This window comes from Mustela lutreola, chromosome 1 (assembly GCF_030435805.1).
Source record: "Mustela lutreola isolate mMusLut2 chromosome 1, mMusLut2.pri, whole genome shotgun sequence".
Lineage (NCBI taxonomy): Eukaryota > Metazoa > Chordata > Mammalia > Carnivora > Mustelidae > Mustela > Mustela lutreola.
The window spans coordinates 91,635,214-91,652,842 of NC_081290.1; the positions used below are offsets into that span (position 1 = coordinate 91,635,214).

Genomic DNA, 17,629 nt, shown 5'->3' on the forward strand with positions numbered 1-17,629 from the left:
TAACAAAAGGACCTGTGCTGAGAAACTTTATTGTCTAATATCCTAGATTGTCATGAATTATCTTTTTGAAATCCTATCAGTGGGAATGGAATAGACTACACTTGTCTGGAAGATCAGAGCTATGTGCATTCACTTTAATACAAAGAGGCAGCCTTATTTCCAACCCAGGTACAGAGATTCAGACAAGGAGTTTTTGGTTTTGTTGTTTTGCTTTTAGTTATTACCTTTGTCATTATGCGGTATCCTTCTTTGTCTCTTTTTGTCTCTTTGTCTCTTGTTTTAAAGTTTATCTTGTCTGATATAAGAAGCATTGCTATCCCAGCTTAATTTTTGCTTTTTGCATGTTAAATGCTTTTCGTTCCTTCATTTTCAATCTGTATGTGTCTTTAGGTCTGAAGTGACACTCTTGCAGGCAGCATATAGATAGGTCGTGCTTTTTCATCCATTTATCTATTGATTAGAGCACTTCGTCCATTTACATCTAAAGTAATTATTGGTAGGTGTGTACTTATTGCCATTTTATTACTTGTTTTGAGATTGTTTTTGCAATTCTCTGTTCCTTTCATCTCTTGCTGTCTTTCTTTGTGGTTTGATAGCTTTCTCTCTTGTTATGCTTAGATTCCTTTCTCTTTATTTTTTTTGCATATCTGTTACAGGTTTTTGATTTATGGTTACCATTAGGTTCATACGTAACATCTTATGTGTATAGCAGTCTATATTAGGTTGATGGTTGCTTAAGTTTGAGCCCATTTAAAAAACACTAAATTTTTATTCCCCCATCATGTTTTACGAATATGATATCTTACTCTACATCCTTTTATTTTGTGAATCCCTTGACTGATTTTTGTAGGTATAATTGACTTTACTGCTTTCGTGCTTTAACCTCTATATTGGTTTTATGAGTGGTCAACCTACTATCTAAATTGTATATTTTCATTTACCTGTGAATTTTTTTTTTCATAAGTTTCTTACTCTTGATTATGGCATTTTCTTTCCATTTTTGAGTGGAATTCCCTTTAATATTTCTTGTAAGGCTGAATTAATGGTGATGAACTCCTTTAACTTCTGGTTGTGTGGAAAGCTCTCTCTCCTATTCTGAATGATAAGCTTTCTGGGTAGAGTATTTTTGGTTGTAGGTTTTATTCCTTTTAGTGCTTTGAACATGTCATACAACTTCCTTCTGGCCTGCAAGGTTTCTGCTAAAAAATCAGCTGATTGACTTATGGTGTTTCCCTTGTATGTAACTATTTTCTTTTCTTGCTGCTTCAAAAATTCTCTGTCTATCACTACTTTTTGCCATTTTAATTATTATGTGTCTTGGTGTAGACCTCTTTTTAGAAGCTATACTAGCCTAATAGCAGGTGAGAAGTTTTTGAATACAGGTTTTCACATTTATCTCAACTTTATATTTTCCAGGCAAAAGGGACCCTTACTCTATTTTTCAGTCTATTTTTTTGAAATGTAGATGTGTAGAAGCATAGATATACATACATGTACATGCTATTTTGTTATATTTTCATTTAATTAATATATTTTATTAAATTAATGCAAAATTAATAAAAACTTAAGTAGAAAGTTCGTTTCTCCAGAAACAACGAAAACTCTACCCACTTTTATGCAGATATACAACTAGCAAATCTCTTTTATTGAGACTTGAGGTGGTTGCTATTGCTGTAAAACATCCTCCCTTCTTCATATTCTCCTTCTTACCTGTTAGATTCTGTCTGTATTTTTCTTACCTGATACCAGGAATATGCTCGATCTGAGGGGTCGATGAGGATGGTTATGATCTTGGCTTTGGGCACCAGAGAAGCTGCTCTTTTAGGAGCTTCCTCTGAGTGGAAGTAATTGGCACTCTTTTCAAACAGAAAGTCAGTGGTGACATTAGATGGGACTGGGAAGAAATCCATATACCTGGAAAAGGAATATTTCTCAAAATAAGACTGGTTTATACTCATACTCTTGTGATTATAGATGTCAAAGGTATCCCACAAATTCATTTGTTTCCTAAACAAAAGCACTTTTCTATAAGGCATATGTTCTATATAGTTAGCAAGGGAAAAGTATACAGGATACTAATTATGTATTTTGAGAATGCTTCTCTAAATACATTTTCTTTTTGTTTTGCTTACTATCAGGAAAAAAGGTTTGGGAGATAGCAAAAATGTAGATATAGAATGATAGAATTGGACCAATAATCAACCTAACTGTGTAAAATGTATGTAAATGCAGAAATATTTTACAGAGAAAAATGTGAGTGCTGAAACAGAAGGAAAATTTGATCAAAACAGATGATATGTTCATTTCAAACACATTTAGAAAGGACTTAGATAATTTTTTTTTTTTTTACTTTATCACAAGTGAAATAATTTCCTTTCCACTAATGTGTTGTGCTGTGGTTGTATTCAGCTATAAAATGTTAAAGGGCCGAACACATCTGGGTGTAAATATCACCTATTTGTTTAACCTTTTTCCCATTTAGAACCAATTATATTCTTTAGAGTATTTATAAAAGTTTAAAAAGTATGTGTATTTCCACATGTAAAATCCTATCAAATTTCCCAATATCTGTAAGTGGGCTGAGAATGTAAATCGCCAGCAGTGTGAACACAGGAATACCTGAAGCCTTAAGCACAGATACGTAGGACATAATTGATTTTGTATAATGTCCCATCTGTACAAAAGCTGTCAAACATAAACTAATTCAGCATGTGATACCATATATTTCTGAGGCCCTAAGGCCAAACTCTTAAAGGAAAAAGAGCCTTTTTAGAGAGCATATGCAAATTTAACTTCTAGGGTTTCTTACATTTGATCATAATGGCTTCTTCATCTTCCACTCCCACCCTCTTCAATTATAAGTCACCAAAACTTTGGGCTACCAAAGCAGTCGCTCAATAATTAATTAAACAAGAGAGAGATTAACATTATGTGATGACTTCTTGATGCAGTATGTTGTTTTCTTTTGCCATCTCACATGTTAAAGCTTCTGGTAAGATTCCAGTTGTTAACATATTGCAAAATTTGGCTGACACATCCAAGTGATGTCTTGAAACCCAGGACAGTAAAGAAATCCTTTTATATTTTCTGGAAATTGCCTTGGTAATATGTCATTCTGGTATCCTTTTACAGGGAAACAGATAAATAAACATTTCTGGAAAGTTTGATCTGCTATCTGTTCTTGTGTATAATCTATTTACAGAAAGTGCCAAATTTTAAGATATTTCTTAATTTAGATGCTCACCTTGGTTCCAGGGATGCTAAGGTTATGCCAAGTGTCTAGTGGTATCTTATTTGCTCTAAGCTTGTCTTAGCCATGTTTATTCTGAGAAAGGCTCTGAAAGCCACAAAACAAGGGGATAAAGTACTGAATTTTGGTAACTTAGTTCCTGAAAGTGGTCCCACTTTCTCAGCAGTCCTATCTATAGCTGGAACAGTTTCCACCTTAAAAACTTTCTCATGCAGTTCTGGATCTTGGACCTATAATGTGTTGATCTAGCCTGGCCCCCAAAGGCTCATGGAAAAAACAGGGTCCAGTTCTTGTCCAACTACTACATTCCTCTCCATTTTTAAAGCAGTTTTTCATCATTCCCTTTTGTCCTGATGTTAATATAGTTTTATTCTACCATATACAGGCATATATATATGAGTCACTGGTCAAATAACCACTGAAGTAGTTGATGCTTTCTTAGTTCTCACAGTTGTTATCTAACACCACACAATTAATCAATATCAAGTTCTGTACTGAACTGGCAATGAAGGATATTACAATTAGAATATCTGTAAATCCTAGTAGCTGCTCAAATTATTCTCAACTCATTTCTTTCCTTTTGGACTACACACAAGCAACTCTCGAGGGGGTTGGTACTGATAATATTGAGATCATGCAATCTGACAACAGAAGTTAATATATAACAACTCTTTATGCTAAAATACATGGCAAAATGTTTATGTTTATGCTCTAGAATTATTAAAATAATTCCACCCTTTGAAATCACTTTCTGTCTAGAATTTACACCTTTAACAGCAAGACTTAAAGATATGTTTTATTATTAACATGTTCATGTGCAACATCTATTCCTACTATATTACTGTATTTTGTATATATTTGACATTTTAACTTTAACTCTTTTCCTCAGATTGTTGATATATTTCCAATTTCAATTCAAAGGCCAAAGATTAAATTTTGTATATTATTGATAGTTTTTTCGTTTTCATTACTTATGAAATATATACACATTTCTAGTTCTAGTTGTTTATTTACCTTTTATGACAAAGCAAAATAGAAAATTATGTACGTGGACTGTAGCCTCACCGTAATGCAAAGCATTCAAGAAGAGAAAGCTATGAAAGTGTTTTCTTAAGAGTAGAGAGGAACGAAATTCCTGGGTCTTATGGTATTTCTCTGACTTTATAATTACCATCCAAGATAATTAATGCAAATTGAAATTACATATGGGCCCCTTGAGGTGACAAGTCCCTTAATAAACTGAGAAAAGTTTCTTATGAATAATTTCTGTGCTTCTTGATTTTATTCAATCCATTTCCAAGGCACAGAGGATAACTTTTATTTGTGGTTACAAACTTATATGTTTATAAATATTAGCACTAATTTTAACTGTGCACAGTACATATACTTTTAGATTTATACTAATAACCCATCTTACCAATCAATCCCCCTGTGGTAGTTATTTCTATTAAAGAACTGTACCTCCTCAAAGGTTTTTGGGCTGGGGGAGTTACTAAAGATGGAAGGATGCATAACCAGGAACAAATACAAAGCAGTGGTTCCTGAAAAGACAATAGAGATTTAGAAATTAATGAAATGAAAATAAAGTTTCTTATTACTAGCATTTCAAAGTCATTAATAAACTAAGTATTGTAATGATCCAAACAGATACTTATTAGTACTCCTTGAGTTAAACTGAATAGATAACCAGCATTTTAAAAGAAGCAACTTCTAAAAAACTGGAGATAAGTATATTGTGAGGAGAAGAGGCCCATTGGGGGGACTGTTTGACTGCATCTGTGTCACTGATTTGGTTTGTGACTTTGGCTTTTTGCTTCTCTTTGTCTTAGCTTTATCAGTGGAAAATCACCTGCCTTGCTCATTTCATAGGCTTTCTCTGAAGATGAAATGACATTTTGTGCCTGAAGATATTTCGATTTTAATCAAGAATTATATAAATGAAAGATCCCATTGTCTCATATAAGATATTACATCACCAAAACCAGTACTTGGGTTCTATAAAGTTCTTCTAGAGGCCCAAGAAAGCTTATTAAATTTGAGACAGAGTTTAAACTTTCAACAGGTCTGTTTAAATTTGAATGTACTTACCTATATAAAAAATGGTGTCAAAAATAGTTTTTTTTAAAAAAATTGTCCTTTCCTAGTGACATAACTTACAAAATCTGCACTTTTGGAAAGAGAATGGCCTATCACAGGTGTCCATATAGATTTGTGACTATTGGGAATCAAAGGTGTGATTTTTTTCAAAATGTGCAGTGTTATAAACTGTAGAATTAGTATATTAGAGCCTAAATTATGAGTTAAAGGGCATAGTTTAGATTGCATAAGAAAAAGTGAGGCAATCTGAGTTGTTTCCCTAAAACTTAATCAGGTGCTTGTAATTATAACTATATTTATAAAATCACAATATAAAAATATTTCTGGTCCAGGTATTTAGGATTCCCAAGATCCTAGTTTCTACTTCTCTGCTCTAATATGATTTACATTATTATGCAGTCTGAGGGAGTGGGACCTGTTAATTATATTCCAGATCAATAGCTAGCAATGGTCTTCGGACACAGCCTTATAATATTTTTCTCATTTGGAGAAATCACTGTTCTAGTTTTGTTTAGTAATAATGTTATGTTGGAGTCTGTATTAAATTTTGAAAATTCTGATTTCTCTGACTAGCTTTATTTAATATTGTATTTAAATCTAACATACAACACAATAGAAAAGTTGTTAAAATAACTCCGTCAATAGCAAAATTGTCTAAGACAATGAATTGAAAGAGGCTGTGTTCCCAGATTAATATTTTCCCAAACAATGAACATTTTATCTCTAAAGATGGGTAACTATAGGGAGTGAAACATAGTAATCTGTGGTATGCAAAATAAAAATGCTCTTCACAAGCTTGACTTAAAACAGTGGTTCTCACACTTCAGCATGCCTTAGATTAACCTGGAGGGCTTGTTAAAACAGAGAACCTTATCCCAGATTTTCTGATTCAGTAAACTTTGAGAATCATGACTTAAAAGAAATCTGGAACAAAAGCTAACACTTACTGGGGGAAAAATGTTCCGTACTTGAAATCCAGAGTAGAATAAAGCTTTCTTGAACATGGTCTTTAAAGTTAGGTAAATTCTAGGATCAGGATTTTATTACAACACTTATCAATTGTGTGAATGTGAACAAAAACGTCTAATGTGAGGCTTAGTTGTCTTATTTGTATTGTGGGGGAAAAATACTTAGCTATCTATCAGGGTTTCAGGAGGGTTAAGAAAGATAACCTATATGAAATACCTAAATAGCTTCATATCTCAGTATTAGTAAGGTATTCATTTAATTTTTATATTCATTTATTTATTTACTTGAGAGAGAGAGAGAGAGAGAGAAAGAGAGAGAGGATGCATATAGTGGGGAGGAGCACAGGGAGAGGGAAAGAGAGAATCTTAAGCCTAGCACTGAGCTCCACACCGGGCTCTATCTAACAGCCTTGAGATCATGACCTGAGCCGAAATTGAGAGTCAGATGCTTAATGGATTGAGCCACCCAGGCACCCCAAGAATTATTTTTTAAATAACAGCTTTTATGAGATAAAATTCAGTAATGCTTTAAAAAAATTGAAAAGAATAAAGTCTTTGTAAGGATAGGAAGTATGACCATTGTAATGTGAAAAAAGAAAACAGAAAAATTCTTCTCATTGATCAACTGGAAACATACTTTTCTGAATTTTATTTTTTAAAATTGTATTAAATCAAGTTGTTTGCTTTTAATGGCATGACCAAGATCAATAAGCAAACTGAAAAAATATTACACAGTCAGTAAAAGTCATAATGTAATGTATCAGTGGCCAAAAAATTGTTATATTGTGGTTTCTGAATTCTTTCTTTACCTTCTCACATCCTTGGGTCTGAATAAACTGTCTGGTGTGTGTGTGTATGTATGTATGTGTGTTTGAATGTATATAATGTATGCATGTGTATAAAACAACCACCTAATCATAGACACACCCATTCAAATAACCATCCATAAATCTTGTTTTATTTTTTGTCAGTTTCAACACTAAAAATATTTGAATGTGCAGAATTCTATGCACAAATTTCTATGCAAAATTATTCAGAAAAATGCCTTTGCTAAAAACTGAAGTTAAAATGAAGCTCTTTTATTTTTATGAAACTGATCAGAAGATGTTTCTCCACTTAAAATATCAATTTCATAAAATATTGCTATACATAGTAACATGGATGAATCTCAAAAGCATTATCTTAAGTGAAAGAAGTCAAAAACAAAGGATTGTACATTTAATGCTTCCATTTATATGAAAGTCTAGAAAAGGCAAAACTGTAGTAGCCAAAAGTAGTTTCCTGTGACTGAGGATGGGGAGGGGCATTGACTACAAAGCATGTGAATGGAGAAACCTTTTAGGGAGACAGAAGTGTTTTTTTTTTGTTGTTGTTGTTGTTGTTGTTTGTTTGTTTTTGAGATAGAAGTGTCAGTGTTGTGGTGGTTATACAACTGTGCATGATTGTCAAAATTCATAAAAATTTGCACTAAAATTGGTGAATTTTTTTACATGTAAATTATACCACTGCAAAACTGGGGAAAATTTAGTTTCTATAAAAAGGAGATAAAAATTTTTCTTCCAAAGTTAAATGTCATATACAATTGTAACTAAACATTTGGAAATCCAACTGAGTTTAAGATGGCAAATAATGGTTTTGTCATCTATCCCTGATTTTAAAATGTCTGCACATCTAGCAGGAAACAAGAGGATGAACTTCCTGTGGGACTTTCTGAAGTGAATTTGATATGCCAAGCTTCAGAGAGATGTGATCAGTAATTACAGTGGGAGTTCCTGAAGAGACTTCAGTTTAAATGTTTTTCTAGTTGTCTCTTCACTTTAAATAGATACAGACAAATAAATAAGGATGAGAAGAGTTTTTTTTGTTTGTTTGTTTTTTAGGATTATGGTGTATTCTTTTTTTTTTTTTTAAGATTTTATTTATTTTATTTGACAGACAGAGATTACAAGAAGGCAGAGAGGCAGGCAGAGAGAGAGAGATTGGAGGAAGCAGGCTCCCTGCTGAGCAGAGAGCCCGATGCGGGACCCGATCCCAGGACCCTGAGATCATGACCTGAGCCGAAGGCAGCGGCTTAACCCACTGAGCCACCCAGGCGCCCCGATAAGAGTTTTTTTTTTTTTTTTTAAATCACATTTATTATTGTTTTCAAATTGATATTGGCAAATGGGACCAAGAGAAAATGAATAGGCTAAACTTTCTGTGTACATTACATAAAATCTTCCCTAGTTATTTTTGGACAAATGAGGAAATGGTAGGTATTCCCCTCAGAAAGGTATATGGCTGAAATGGCTGTTTTCTGTGAAGCCAGAATCCAAGAACCCCAAATAATTTATCATACAGGATACAGCATGGGTGTCTGGCATTTTAAAGTTTCCACTGGGCTTCATTTTAATACTGATTCTTAAAGAAACGAGAAGTTTATGGAGAAAAAATTGCATGCCAATTTAAGAAAAGGTGCAAAAGATTTCTCCTGGGTGTGAGTAAATACCTTTGGTTAGCACAAAGTTTTGTTTATGTCTGGAATTCTGCTTGTCAAACATCCTTTAGATTTTTAGAAAACAGTCATCTCTGCAAAAAATAATTTAGAAATAAACTACATCAGGAAGATGGCAGAAAGAGGCTGATTTTCTGGAAGGGATTGATTATAAAGAGTTGTAGATACTTATATGTATCTGCCTTGACTTTTGATGAATTCCTCTAGATGTGATTCATTTTGATTTTAGAAATGTTAGCAACAACACCTTTCAATTTAGGTCTTAGGAAAAAAATTAACATTTGCTGTCAAACTGACTGTTAAACATCCAAACCACATGACACTTATTTTCATCATTTTCACTTAAAAAAATTCCTTTACAAGCATTTAAGTACATTATCAAGCTAAACAGATTATATCAGAGAACAAAATGTGTTATTCATTCATCAGTACTTATAAGAATTTTGAAAACACATTGTGACTTGAACTCACTGTCTAGTCATTGGGAGTTTTGCACTGTTTGGTAATCATAACAAAAAGCTCTCACCAGTTTTCTGGGGTCCTATTACCAAGAATTTTGGTAAGCGATCACAGGTTTTTTCTTTTGACCAAATGTCTCTGTGGCGTTTGTCATCACAAGGATTCTAAATGGGAGAAGAATATAGAGATGTATGTTTTTGGTGAATGTCCAATGTGTGCTAAGAGTTTCAACTTTTTCTTTTTTTTTAAGATTTTATTTATTTATTTGACAGAGATCACACATAGGCAGAGAGGTAGGCAGAGAGAGAGGGAAGCAGGTTCCCCGCTGAGCAGAGACCCTGATGTGGGGCTCGATGCCAGGACCCCGAGACCATGACCTGAGCTGAAGGCAGAGGCTTAACCACTGAGCCACCCAGGTGCCCCGAGTTTCAACTATTTTTTTTAAAAAAGATGTACTTATTTATGTTAGCGAGAGAAACAGGGAGTGAGTAGGGGGAGGGGTAGAGGAAGAGGGAGAGAATCTCAAGCAGACTCTCTGCTGAGTGTGGAGCCCAAGGAGGGACTCGATCTAATGACCCTGAGATCATGACCAGAGCTGGAATGAAGAGTCAGATGCTTAACCAAGTGAGCCATCAGGTGCCCTGAGTTATTCAACTCCTGTCCTTAAAGAGATATTCCAGGAAACAGAGTCATGGTCATGTGTCTTCTTTTAAATGAAGGCCTTGAAGCGGCATCAGGGAAGCTTTCAAGTAACTCCTTTCCATCCTGAAGTTGAGTTTCTACTGAGGTGTTGGGGGAGAGGAGACATTGCCACTGTGGGTAACAGCCTCCTAGCACTGAGGATTTAATATTTCTTCTGCTTTTGGCAGTTCTATGTCTTAATTGTGTGTGTGTATGTTTTAAATCGTGAGCCCCAACACAGTGCTGGGCAGAGATTGTGCTTCCTGATAACACGAAGGAAGGTACCCTCTTGCCATTCAATAAATAACTGAAATACAAGGTGTAAGGTTTTTATTCTGAGTAACTTTGAGTTATCTTGCTGCGCTTCAAAGAGGTACCCATCTGGCCATAATAAAACTATTTAAAGAGAGAGCAAAACACTTTTCAGTTGCCTTCAGAGGTTGGTAATTGTGTATAAAACTATAACTTTACGGATTATAATCCTAAAAAGCACCAGATTTTGGCAAAAAGGGTAAAATGAAGGTGAATTACCACCTCAGGGACCTGCTTTTGGTGTATAGTACCTGAACCAAAACGACTATATAAGATGGATCTAGTACATCCTTAATTTAGTACATCCTTAATTTCAACCACAAAGCACACATTATGTGAAGAATTGAAGTACCCTTTAATACTATTTCAGATATAGCAATCAGGACAGTCCTCTATTTCTATTAATATTACGGATATATGTAGTTAAATAAACTCTTTGGTTATTTACAATAAGCAACACATTAGTTAAGACTAAAGTGAGGGTATTCTTTTTGGCTGCTGTTCTGGAAAAAAAAAAGAGTTGTTTCAAACCTGTCACCTCATAATGATTTCAGTTTAAAAATAAGGTATTGAGGTGCCTAGGTGGCTCAGTCTTTTAAGCACCTGCCTTCAGCTCAGGTCATGATCTTGGGGTCTTGGGATGGAGCCCCGTGTTGGGTCCCTGCTCAGTGGGGAGTCTGCTTCTTCCTCTCTCTCTGCTCCTCCCCTTGCTCATGTTCTCTCTTTCTCTCAAATAAATAAAATTTTTAAGGAAATAAAAAAAATTAAAAGTGTTAAATCCGCAGGAAAATTGCATGTCTTTCCAGTGGCTAACATTTGGTGATATTTTGTAGTGGTTAAGAAAAAAAGACATGTGTTCTAGCAACTGCAAAGTAATATGTACTGATAATTCCACAAGCATCGACCTCCACATTCTAAAATGTATAGTTAAGTCTCCTGGAGTATCTGTTTGTGGTCAGGCAGCAATCAGATAGATTACATTCAAAGCTGAATGAGCTGAGTATATAGTTCAAAGTTTACTGTGACTTCAGTCTGTGAAATTTACTTAGTTCCACTTCTGATGATTGTTATTATCATCAGCTCTGTTAGTAACTCTCTAGTAACTCAGTAACTCTTGTTTAGAAGAGTGATTAAGAGCACAGCCTCTGGAGCCAGATGGCCTGGAATTTGCCTAGAATCCAACCTGTTTACCACTCTTCTACTCTTTTAAGCGGATTGCAATCTGCAGATTGATCCCTCACTCCTGACTGAAAACACTGCATCTATGAAACCCTTAGTGGAGGTTTCAGAATTTCATAATTCCTAATGGGCAGAGGGACAGAATTTTGCCCACTATGAAGCAATAATGTAAGACTGCAATTCAGGAAGAAATCGACTAACATTTACAAAATGCATTATTTTTTTTCCCCCAAATGCCTTTACTTTTCAGATTTGTATTATCTCATTGAACTCTAAGATATGTTTATGTTTATGGGATTAATTAATTATACCAATTATTGAAACCATGTTACCTGCCAGAGAGGGTCTTTTTGATCAGGAAAGAGCTCAAAATACTTGTGAGCCAGCTGCGCTGGGGGCAGGGTCTGAAGTCGCAAGTTGGTCCAGCTCTGCACGAAGTTGGCCAGATTAACAAATGTATATAGTCCCAGGCGGTCATTCCCATAGTTGGACAGATGTGTCATGAAAATGCTGATCTGAAAAAGGCAAATGACTTCAGTGTAAACACGAGTTATTTTAACCCTAGGGGGCAGCGCAATCATAGCAATGCTAGTTTTTTTCCAGTAGTCTTTGCACAGGGTTTCAATTCATGTTGTATTTCTGAATTGTGGGCATATCCCAGATACTCTCATTATATTAATGCACATTAGAGGATGTGTTATTAATAAGACTTGGTGAACACTTTTTTTTGAGATTTTAATATATTTCATAACAACAACAACAACAATCAAAACAAGTCCAACTGCCATATATCCATGTTGGTGCAATTACTTTGATGCTGAATAGCATCCTAGATGCTCACACATAATTGCTTCATTATATCAGTGACCTAATTTGTGGCAGCAGAATCCCAAGAGATTGGAATTTTATAATTTCAATCTACTTAATTTGGCTTATAAGGTAGTACTACCCATTAAAGAATATAAGTAATCAGAGTATCACCATTAGTAGCATGAACTGAATATCGTCTGATTTGTATTTAATAGAGGCCACAATAACACAAGACTAGGGACTGAATTTTTCCTAAAATAAGTATTAACTATTTTCCATCAATAACACTCTCAAACCCATTTCCATAGTCATTGGGTCTCTTATTTCGAATATCAGATACCTCCTTTAAGACAAGTATTCAGTGTTTAGCTAGATAAAATCAACTCTTCCTATGAAAGCAGCTGACCTAGATTGAATTCATGCACTGAAAACAAAATCACAGCATTTTCTTCATAATAAAATAAATTTAAATTCTACAGGTTTGATTAAATTGGTCTAGAATGTAGAATGGGCTTTTTGAAGCTATTGCTTCAAGTGAATGCAAATAGTTTTTGTTGGTGAACTGTTGACAAATGGAAATAATTCTGCATGAAATTTTCTATGGCAAAGAAACCACTGTCCCATTTATGCTGCTATAAAAAAGATCATAAAAATAATTCATGTGATAATAGTACTTTCCTAAAATATATAATGTCGTGTGAATTAATAGTAATAATAGTTATTATAATCATTATAATAATGAATATAATAGGTTCATTCATTAGAGACTGAAAGAAATGTTCAAGGAAATTTATTGAGGTAAAGTAGGAGAGATGAGAGAATGGTTACATTAAGATTTGATACAATGAATCAGAAAAAATCTAATTACAACTATGAATAAGAGGAAACAGCGATATCCTTTATTCTATAGAATAAGTCCTGTTGGCTTTTATATGAAAAGCTTCAACTGTAATCAAGAATATTGAACTGTATTTCTATTTACTCTGCCTGAACATATTTTAAGTCCTAGAACTTTCACAAATAAAATACGTTGAGAGTGACTTTAAATAGCTACCAGGGAACTGATGCAGTCATGGAATTGATAAACAAGACTTTTACTATATTGGGTATTTCTGAAAAATGAGACTTCTAAAATTTAACCTTCTGTTTATTTTTATAGTAGCTTCAGTTCTATGTGTTGTTCCCCTTTCCTTTCTTCTCCAAAATTTATCAAAAAATCACCTGTTGAGAGACTCAAGACAATCATGTTACATTTGAAAATTCCTTTCTAATGTCTGTTAGAGGCAGTCTTTCATCATTTGTTTGTTTGTTTATTTATTTATTTATTTGACACAGAGAGAGAGAGAGAGAGAGCGCGCACAAGCAGGCAGAGAGGCAGGCAGAGAGAGGGAGGAAGCAGGCTCCCTGCGGAACAGAGAGCCTGATGTGGGGCTCGATCCCAGGACCCTGAGATCATGACCTGAGCCGAAGGCAGAGGCTTAACCCACTAAGTCACCCAGGCGCCCCCATCATTTGTTTTATATGCCACATTTTTCAAGTAGCTCAACAAAAACAGCAGAGTACTTCAAGTTGCTTATTAAATGAAAAAATGTTAACACAATGTAATATGTATATATATATATATATATATATATATATATATATATATAAATTAATCTACTTATCCACTGGTTTATATTTCTTGCTTTATTTGTGAGAAATTTATCAATTCATCTATGTGTCTCTATTTTCACTTGAATAGCATCTGCATTGGGCATAAAATGGGATATGTGGAGATACTGTGTGACTTTGTGATACTAACACATTTGAACTCTCTTTGAATTTACATTTCAACCCCGAAAACATTTTACTCTGACATTTAAAGCAGAGTGTCACTGTTTTACCTATATGAGTATAGAAAGTAAAAAATGCTACTCCGTCTACTAAAGACAGAGGCACTCCAGAATGAGCTGTGAGCTAGTTAATGACAATGCTTTTGATGAAAGTTAACCTGATTGGAAAAAATTAAGGTAATACTTTTAAGGTGTTGAACTTAATCCTGTAAAAGAAAAGCTACTTAGCTGCTAGCCATGGAACCTTCCCCAGGTTTTCAGCTCTTCTTTTGCATATCTCATTAACATAATGCAAAGTGCATCATTAGCAAAAGGACTGTTTCAATGTGATGGTTTTGTAGTATGTGTTACCTCAAGACATTTTCAGACTTTGAACTCAACCCTGGGATTGTTTTGTTTTTCTAAGAAATACAGGGTCACGGAGGGAATATAATTGGTCAGAACATAAAATAACTTCTTTTTAAATAGCGTGTCTGTAGGGTGTGTGTGTGTGTGAGAGTGTGTATCACAATATTCTCTCTACACATGGAATATTCTATATCTCTTGCTGAACATGTAACCTCTCCAAATTTTCTTTATTAATTTTTAGTTAGGAAGGTATGCACTACAAACAACAGGACTAGTGAGAACAGATGTGTAATGACAATATTTTGGTAAAGTAATTAGTTTGTTTTCCAGACAGTATTTCTTTCTTACTCTTGTTCTGACCTATGACAACTATAATGTCGCTTTATTTCTTGGCAATAGTTTCTGCTGGAATAGAAACAAGGAAGCTTGAAAGGGTTACCAGTTCAGGGAAAATAGATACTAATCATTCCCTAGAGAGGATGCCTTTATAATTTTTGAGTGCTTCAGAACTAAGGATTTGTTTGTCTTTTTAAAAAATGTAAATGTATCAAAATAAATTATCTTTATCCAACATGTAGAATCTAATAAGAAAGAAAACGTCATGAAGTTACAACTGCATTTCTACAACAGTTTTTGTTTCATGCATACTATAAGTAATTGTTACCAAAAGGACTAATTAGCTGCTTAAAACTCAAATCATTGGAAACTCTGGAAAAGGTATAAATTTTGTTTAACAGTTGAAAACATTCTTTCTAGCCTGATAGACACAGACATGTTTAACAACATACTCACTATGATTATTTTTCTGTAAAAAGCAAAAGCTAAATGCCAAATAGCATATACAGTGGTATTTATGGAAGAGGAAGCAGATTATCATTTGTAAAAGTGTGGCTAAGAGAAAGGTGTGGGCAGCTTTATCTCACTTTCTAGCCTCAACCATATGATGAATCTAGTAAGTTCCAGGTATTGGAGATGCATGAATCACTACCAAGAAGAATAAGGAGCAAAACATGTGTCCTGGTGTAAAAGCAGTTGACAGCACAGTAATCTGTTTCTTTTGAGGTCAAGGGGAGGGGAGAGGAAATAGGGTTGTAAAAAAGTGTGTTACTTCTAATATTTATTATAAACCATGCCATTTATGACCAAATCCACAAACATTTTTCTTATCCTACTGCTAGAAATGCTCTGCCGGGTTTGGGTGTGAAAATATAAATATGTGATGCCCATTCTTGTAAGTAGTATTTGTGGAAAAATGCAGAATTCAAAAGGCACAGAAGAATTTACAGTGAAAAATGTCTGCCTCCCACTTCTGTCCTTCAGCCAAGCAGTTTTGTTTGGGTATTCTTCCAGTTGAACAAAGAATCAAAAGCCTGAACATATATCACAGATCCCATAGGCAGTTTATAAAATTTCAGGTCACCAGACCTTACACTCAGTGATTCTGATTTGCTAGATCTGGAAGATGCCCTGGTACCTGCATTTTATTTTATTTTATTTTAATTTTTTAAAAATATTTTATTTATTTATTTGACAGAGATCACAAGTAGGCAGAGAGGCAGGCAGAGAGAGAGGATGGGAAGGAGGCTCCCTGCTGAGCAACGAGCCCCATGCAGGGCTCGATGCAGGGCTCGATCCCAGGACCCTGAGATCACGACCCGAGCTGAAGGCAGAGGCTTAACCCACTGAACCACCCAGGCGCCCCTGGTACCTGCATTTTAGATCATTCCCATTGTCTTGATGCAGGTACCACTGAAATATAATTTGAGGAAAACTGGCTAGACCCATTGTTTTTTCTCATAGAAAAGATTCCATTTGCCAAAAGCCATTGTCTTTTTGTAGTTTGTTTTGAATACATTTTAAAAACAGACGTGTCCTGTTAAGTCCATAAATGTATTTTGATGTCCTAGCCTCAGAACTATCCCTAGCACAAAGAACTTGATAAGTGCTCTTGGCCTGCCTTTTGAGGGTTTCTGTACTGTTGACATATGTATGTAGATGCACAGAAAGCTGATTAACAAGAGAGAGAGAGGGAGATCTGGCCCATATAGACATGTGCAACTGGTTCCTAATTCCCCTTCAATCCTATGTTTATTATTATTACTATTACTATTATTTTTTTTTAAAGATTTTATTTATTTATTTGACAGACAGAGATCACAAGCAGGCAGAGAGGCAGGCAGAGAGAGAGAGTGGGGGAAGCAGGCTCCCTGCTGAGCAGAGAGCCCGATGCGGTGCTCAATCCCAAGACCCTGGGATCATGACCAGAGCCGAAGGCAGAGGCTTTAACCCACTGAGCCACCCAGGCGCCCCTATTACTATTATTTTTTAACCAAAGCAAAATTTTTCTCCATTTCCACATGTACTTCTCAGATTCTTTTTTTTTAATTTAATTTTTTTATTTATTTTCAGCATAACAGTATTCATTATTTTTTTCACCACACCCAGTGCTCAGATTCTTATTACCTTATCACATCTCCATTGAAAAGACTGATTTGCATATTTATTTTTACTTTTTTCATGGCATTTAAAATGTTGTGTGGCAGAGGACAAACATACAGTAATTCTTTGGAGAAAAAAAAGGAAAACAGTTTATATTTATGAGGTAGGAATCAAACTCTGGGAGTCCATTTTTACTAGCATGAAAATATATGAGTTCCACCATGGGCAAGATTGCCCTCCATTACATAAGCACAGGTCTTTCTGGAAAATAAATAAATAAAAAAAAATCTGGATTAGAAGGCTATTCTAATGATGGTTTGAACCCACAAATAGTTCCTCATTGCCTTCTGAATTAAATAAAATTCAGGATGTCATCCTTAGTGATGACATCGTTCTAGGTGACCTTTACAATCTTCCCTTGTATCCTGGTTCTGTTCCTCAGGCACCAGTCAGCTTGGCTTCCTTACTCCCTGCCAGTGCTTCCTGGTCTTGCCTACGTCTTGGCCGACCTCCATGGCTTTGTTTATGCAGTTTCTTCTGTCTGCACTTTTCTACCTATCTCAATTCTATATATATATCCTGCTTCAATTCTATATATATATATGTAGATATAGATATAGATATATCAATTCTATAGATCTATCTATCTATATATATATCTCTACGTCTTCAGATCTCTCCAAGCAAATTCAGTCTTTTAACAAAATGAGCTCCAGAGCACCACTGTTAGGTCTTTCCAACATTTTCTTACTCTGGCTTG

The 17,629-nt window shown here is 34.8% G+C and overlaps 1 protein-coding gene across 3 annotated transcripts in view; it reads right to left on the reverse strand.

Annotated features, from left to right (window-relative positions):
- LOC131828746 (bifunctional heparan sulfate N-deacetylase/N-sulfotransferase 3) overlaps positions 1-17,629 on the reverse strand; it is a 183,133-nt gene that overhangs the window by 18,608 nt on the left and 146,896 nt on the right. For all 3 annotated transcript variants that reach the window (XM_059169713.1, XM_059169720.1, XM_059169730.1), the window contains exons 7-10: positions 11,773-11,955; positions 9,336-9,432; positions 4,668-4,791; positions 1,740-1,914 (exon numbers count right to left, since the gene is read on the reverse strand). In XM_059169713.1, coding sequence (XP_059025696.1) covers positions 1,740-1,914; positions 4,668-4,791; positions 9,336-9,432; positions 11,773-11,955 — 579 coding nt within the window. The remainder of the gene's footprint in view (positions 1-1,739; positions 1,915-4,667; positions 4,792-9,335; positions 9,433-11,772; positions 11,956-17,629) is intronic.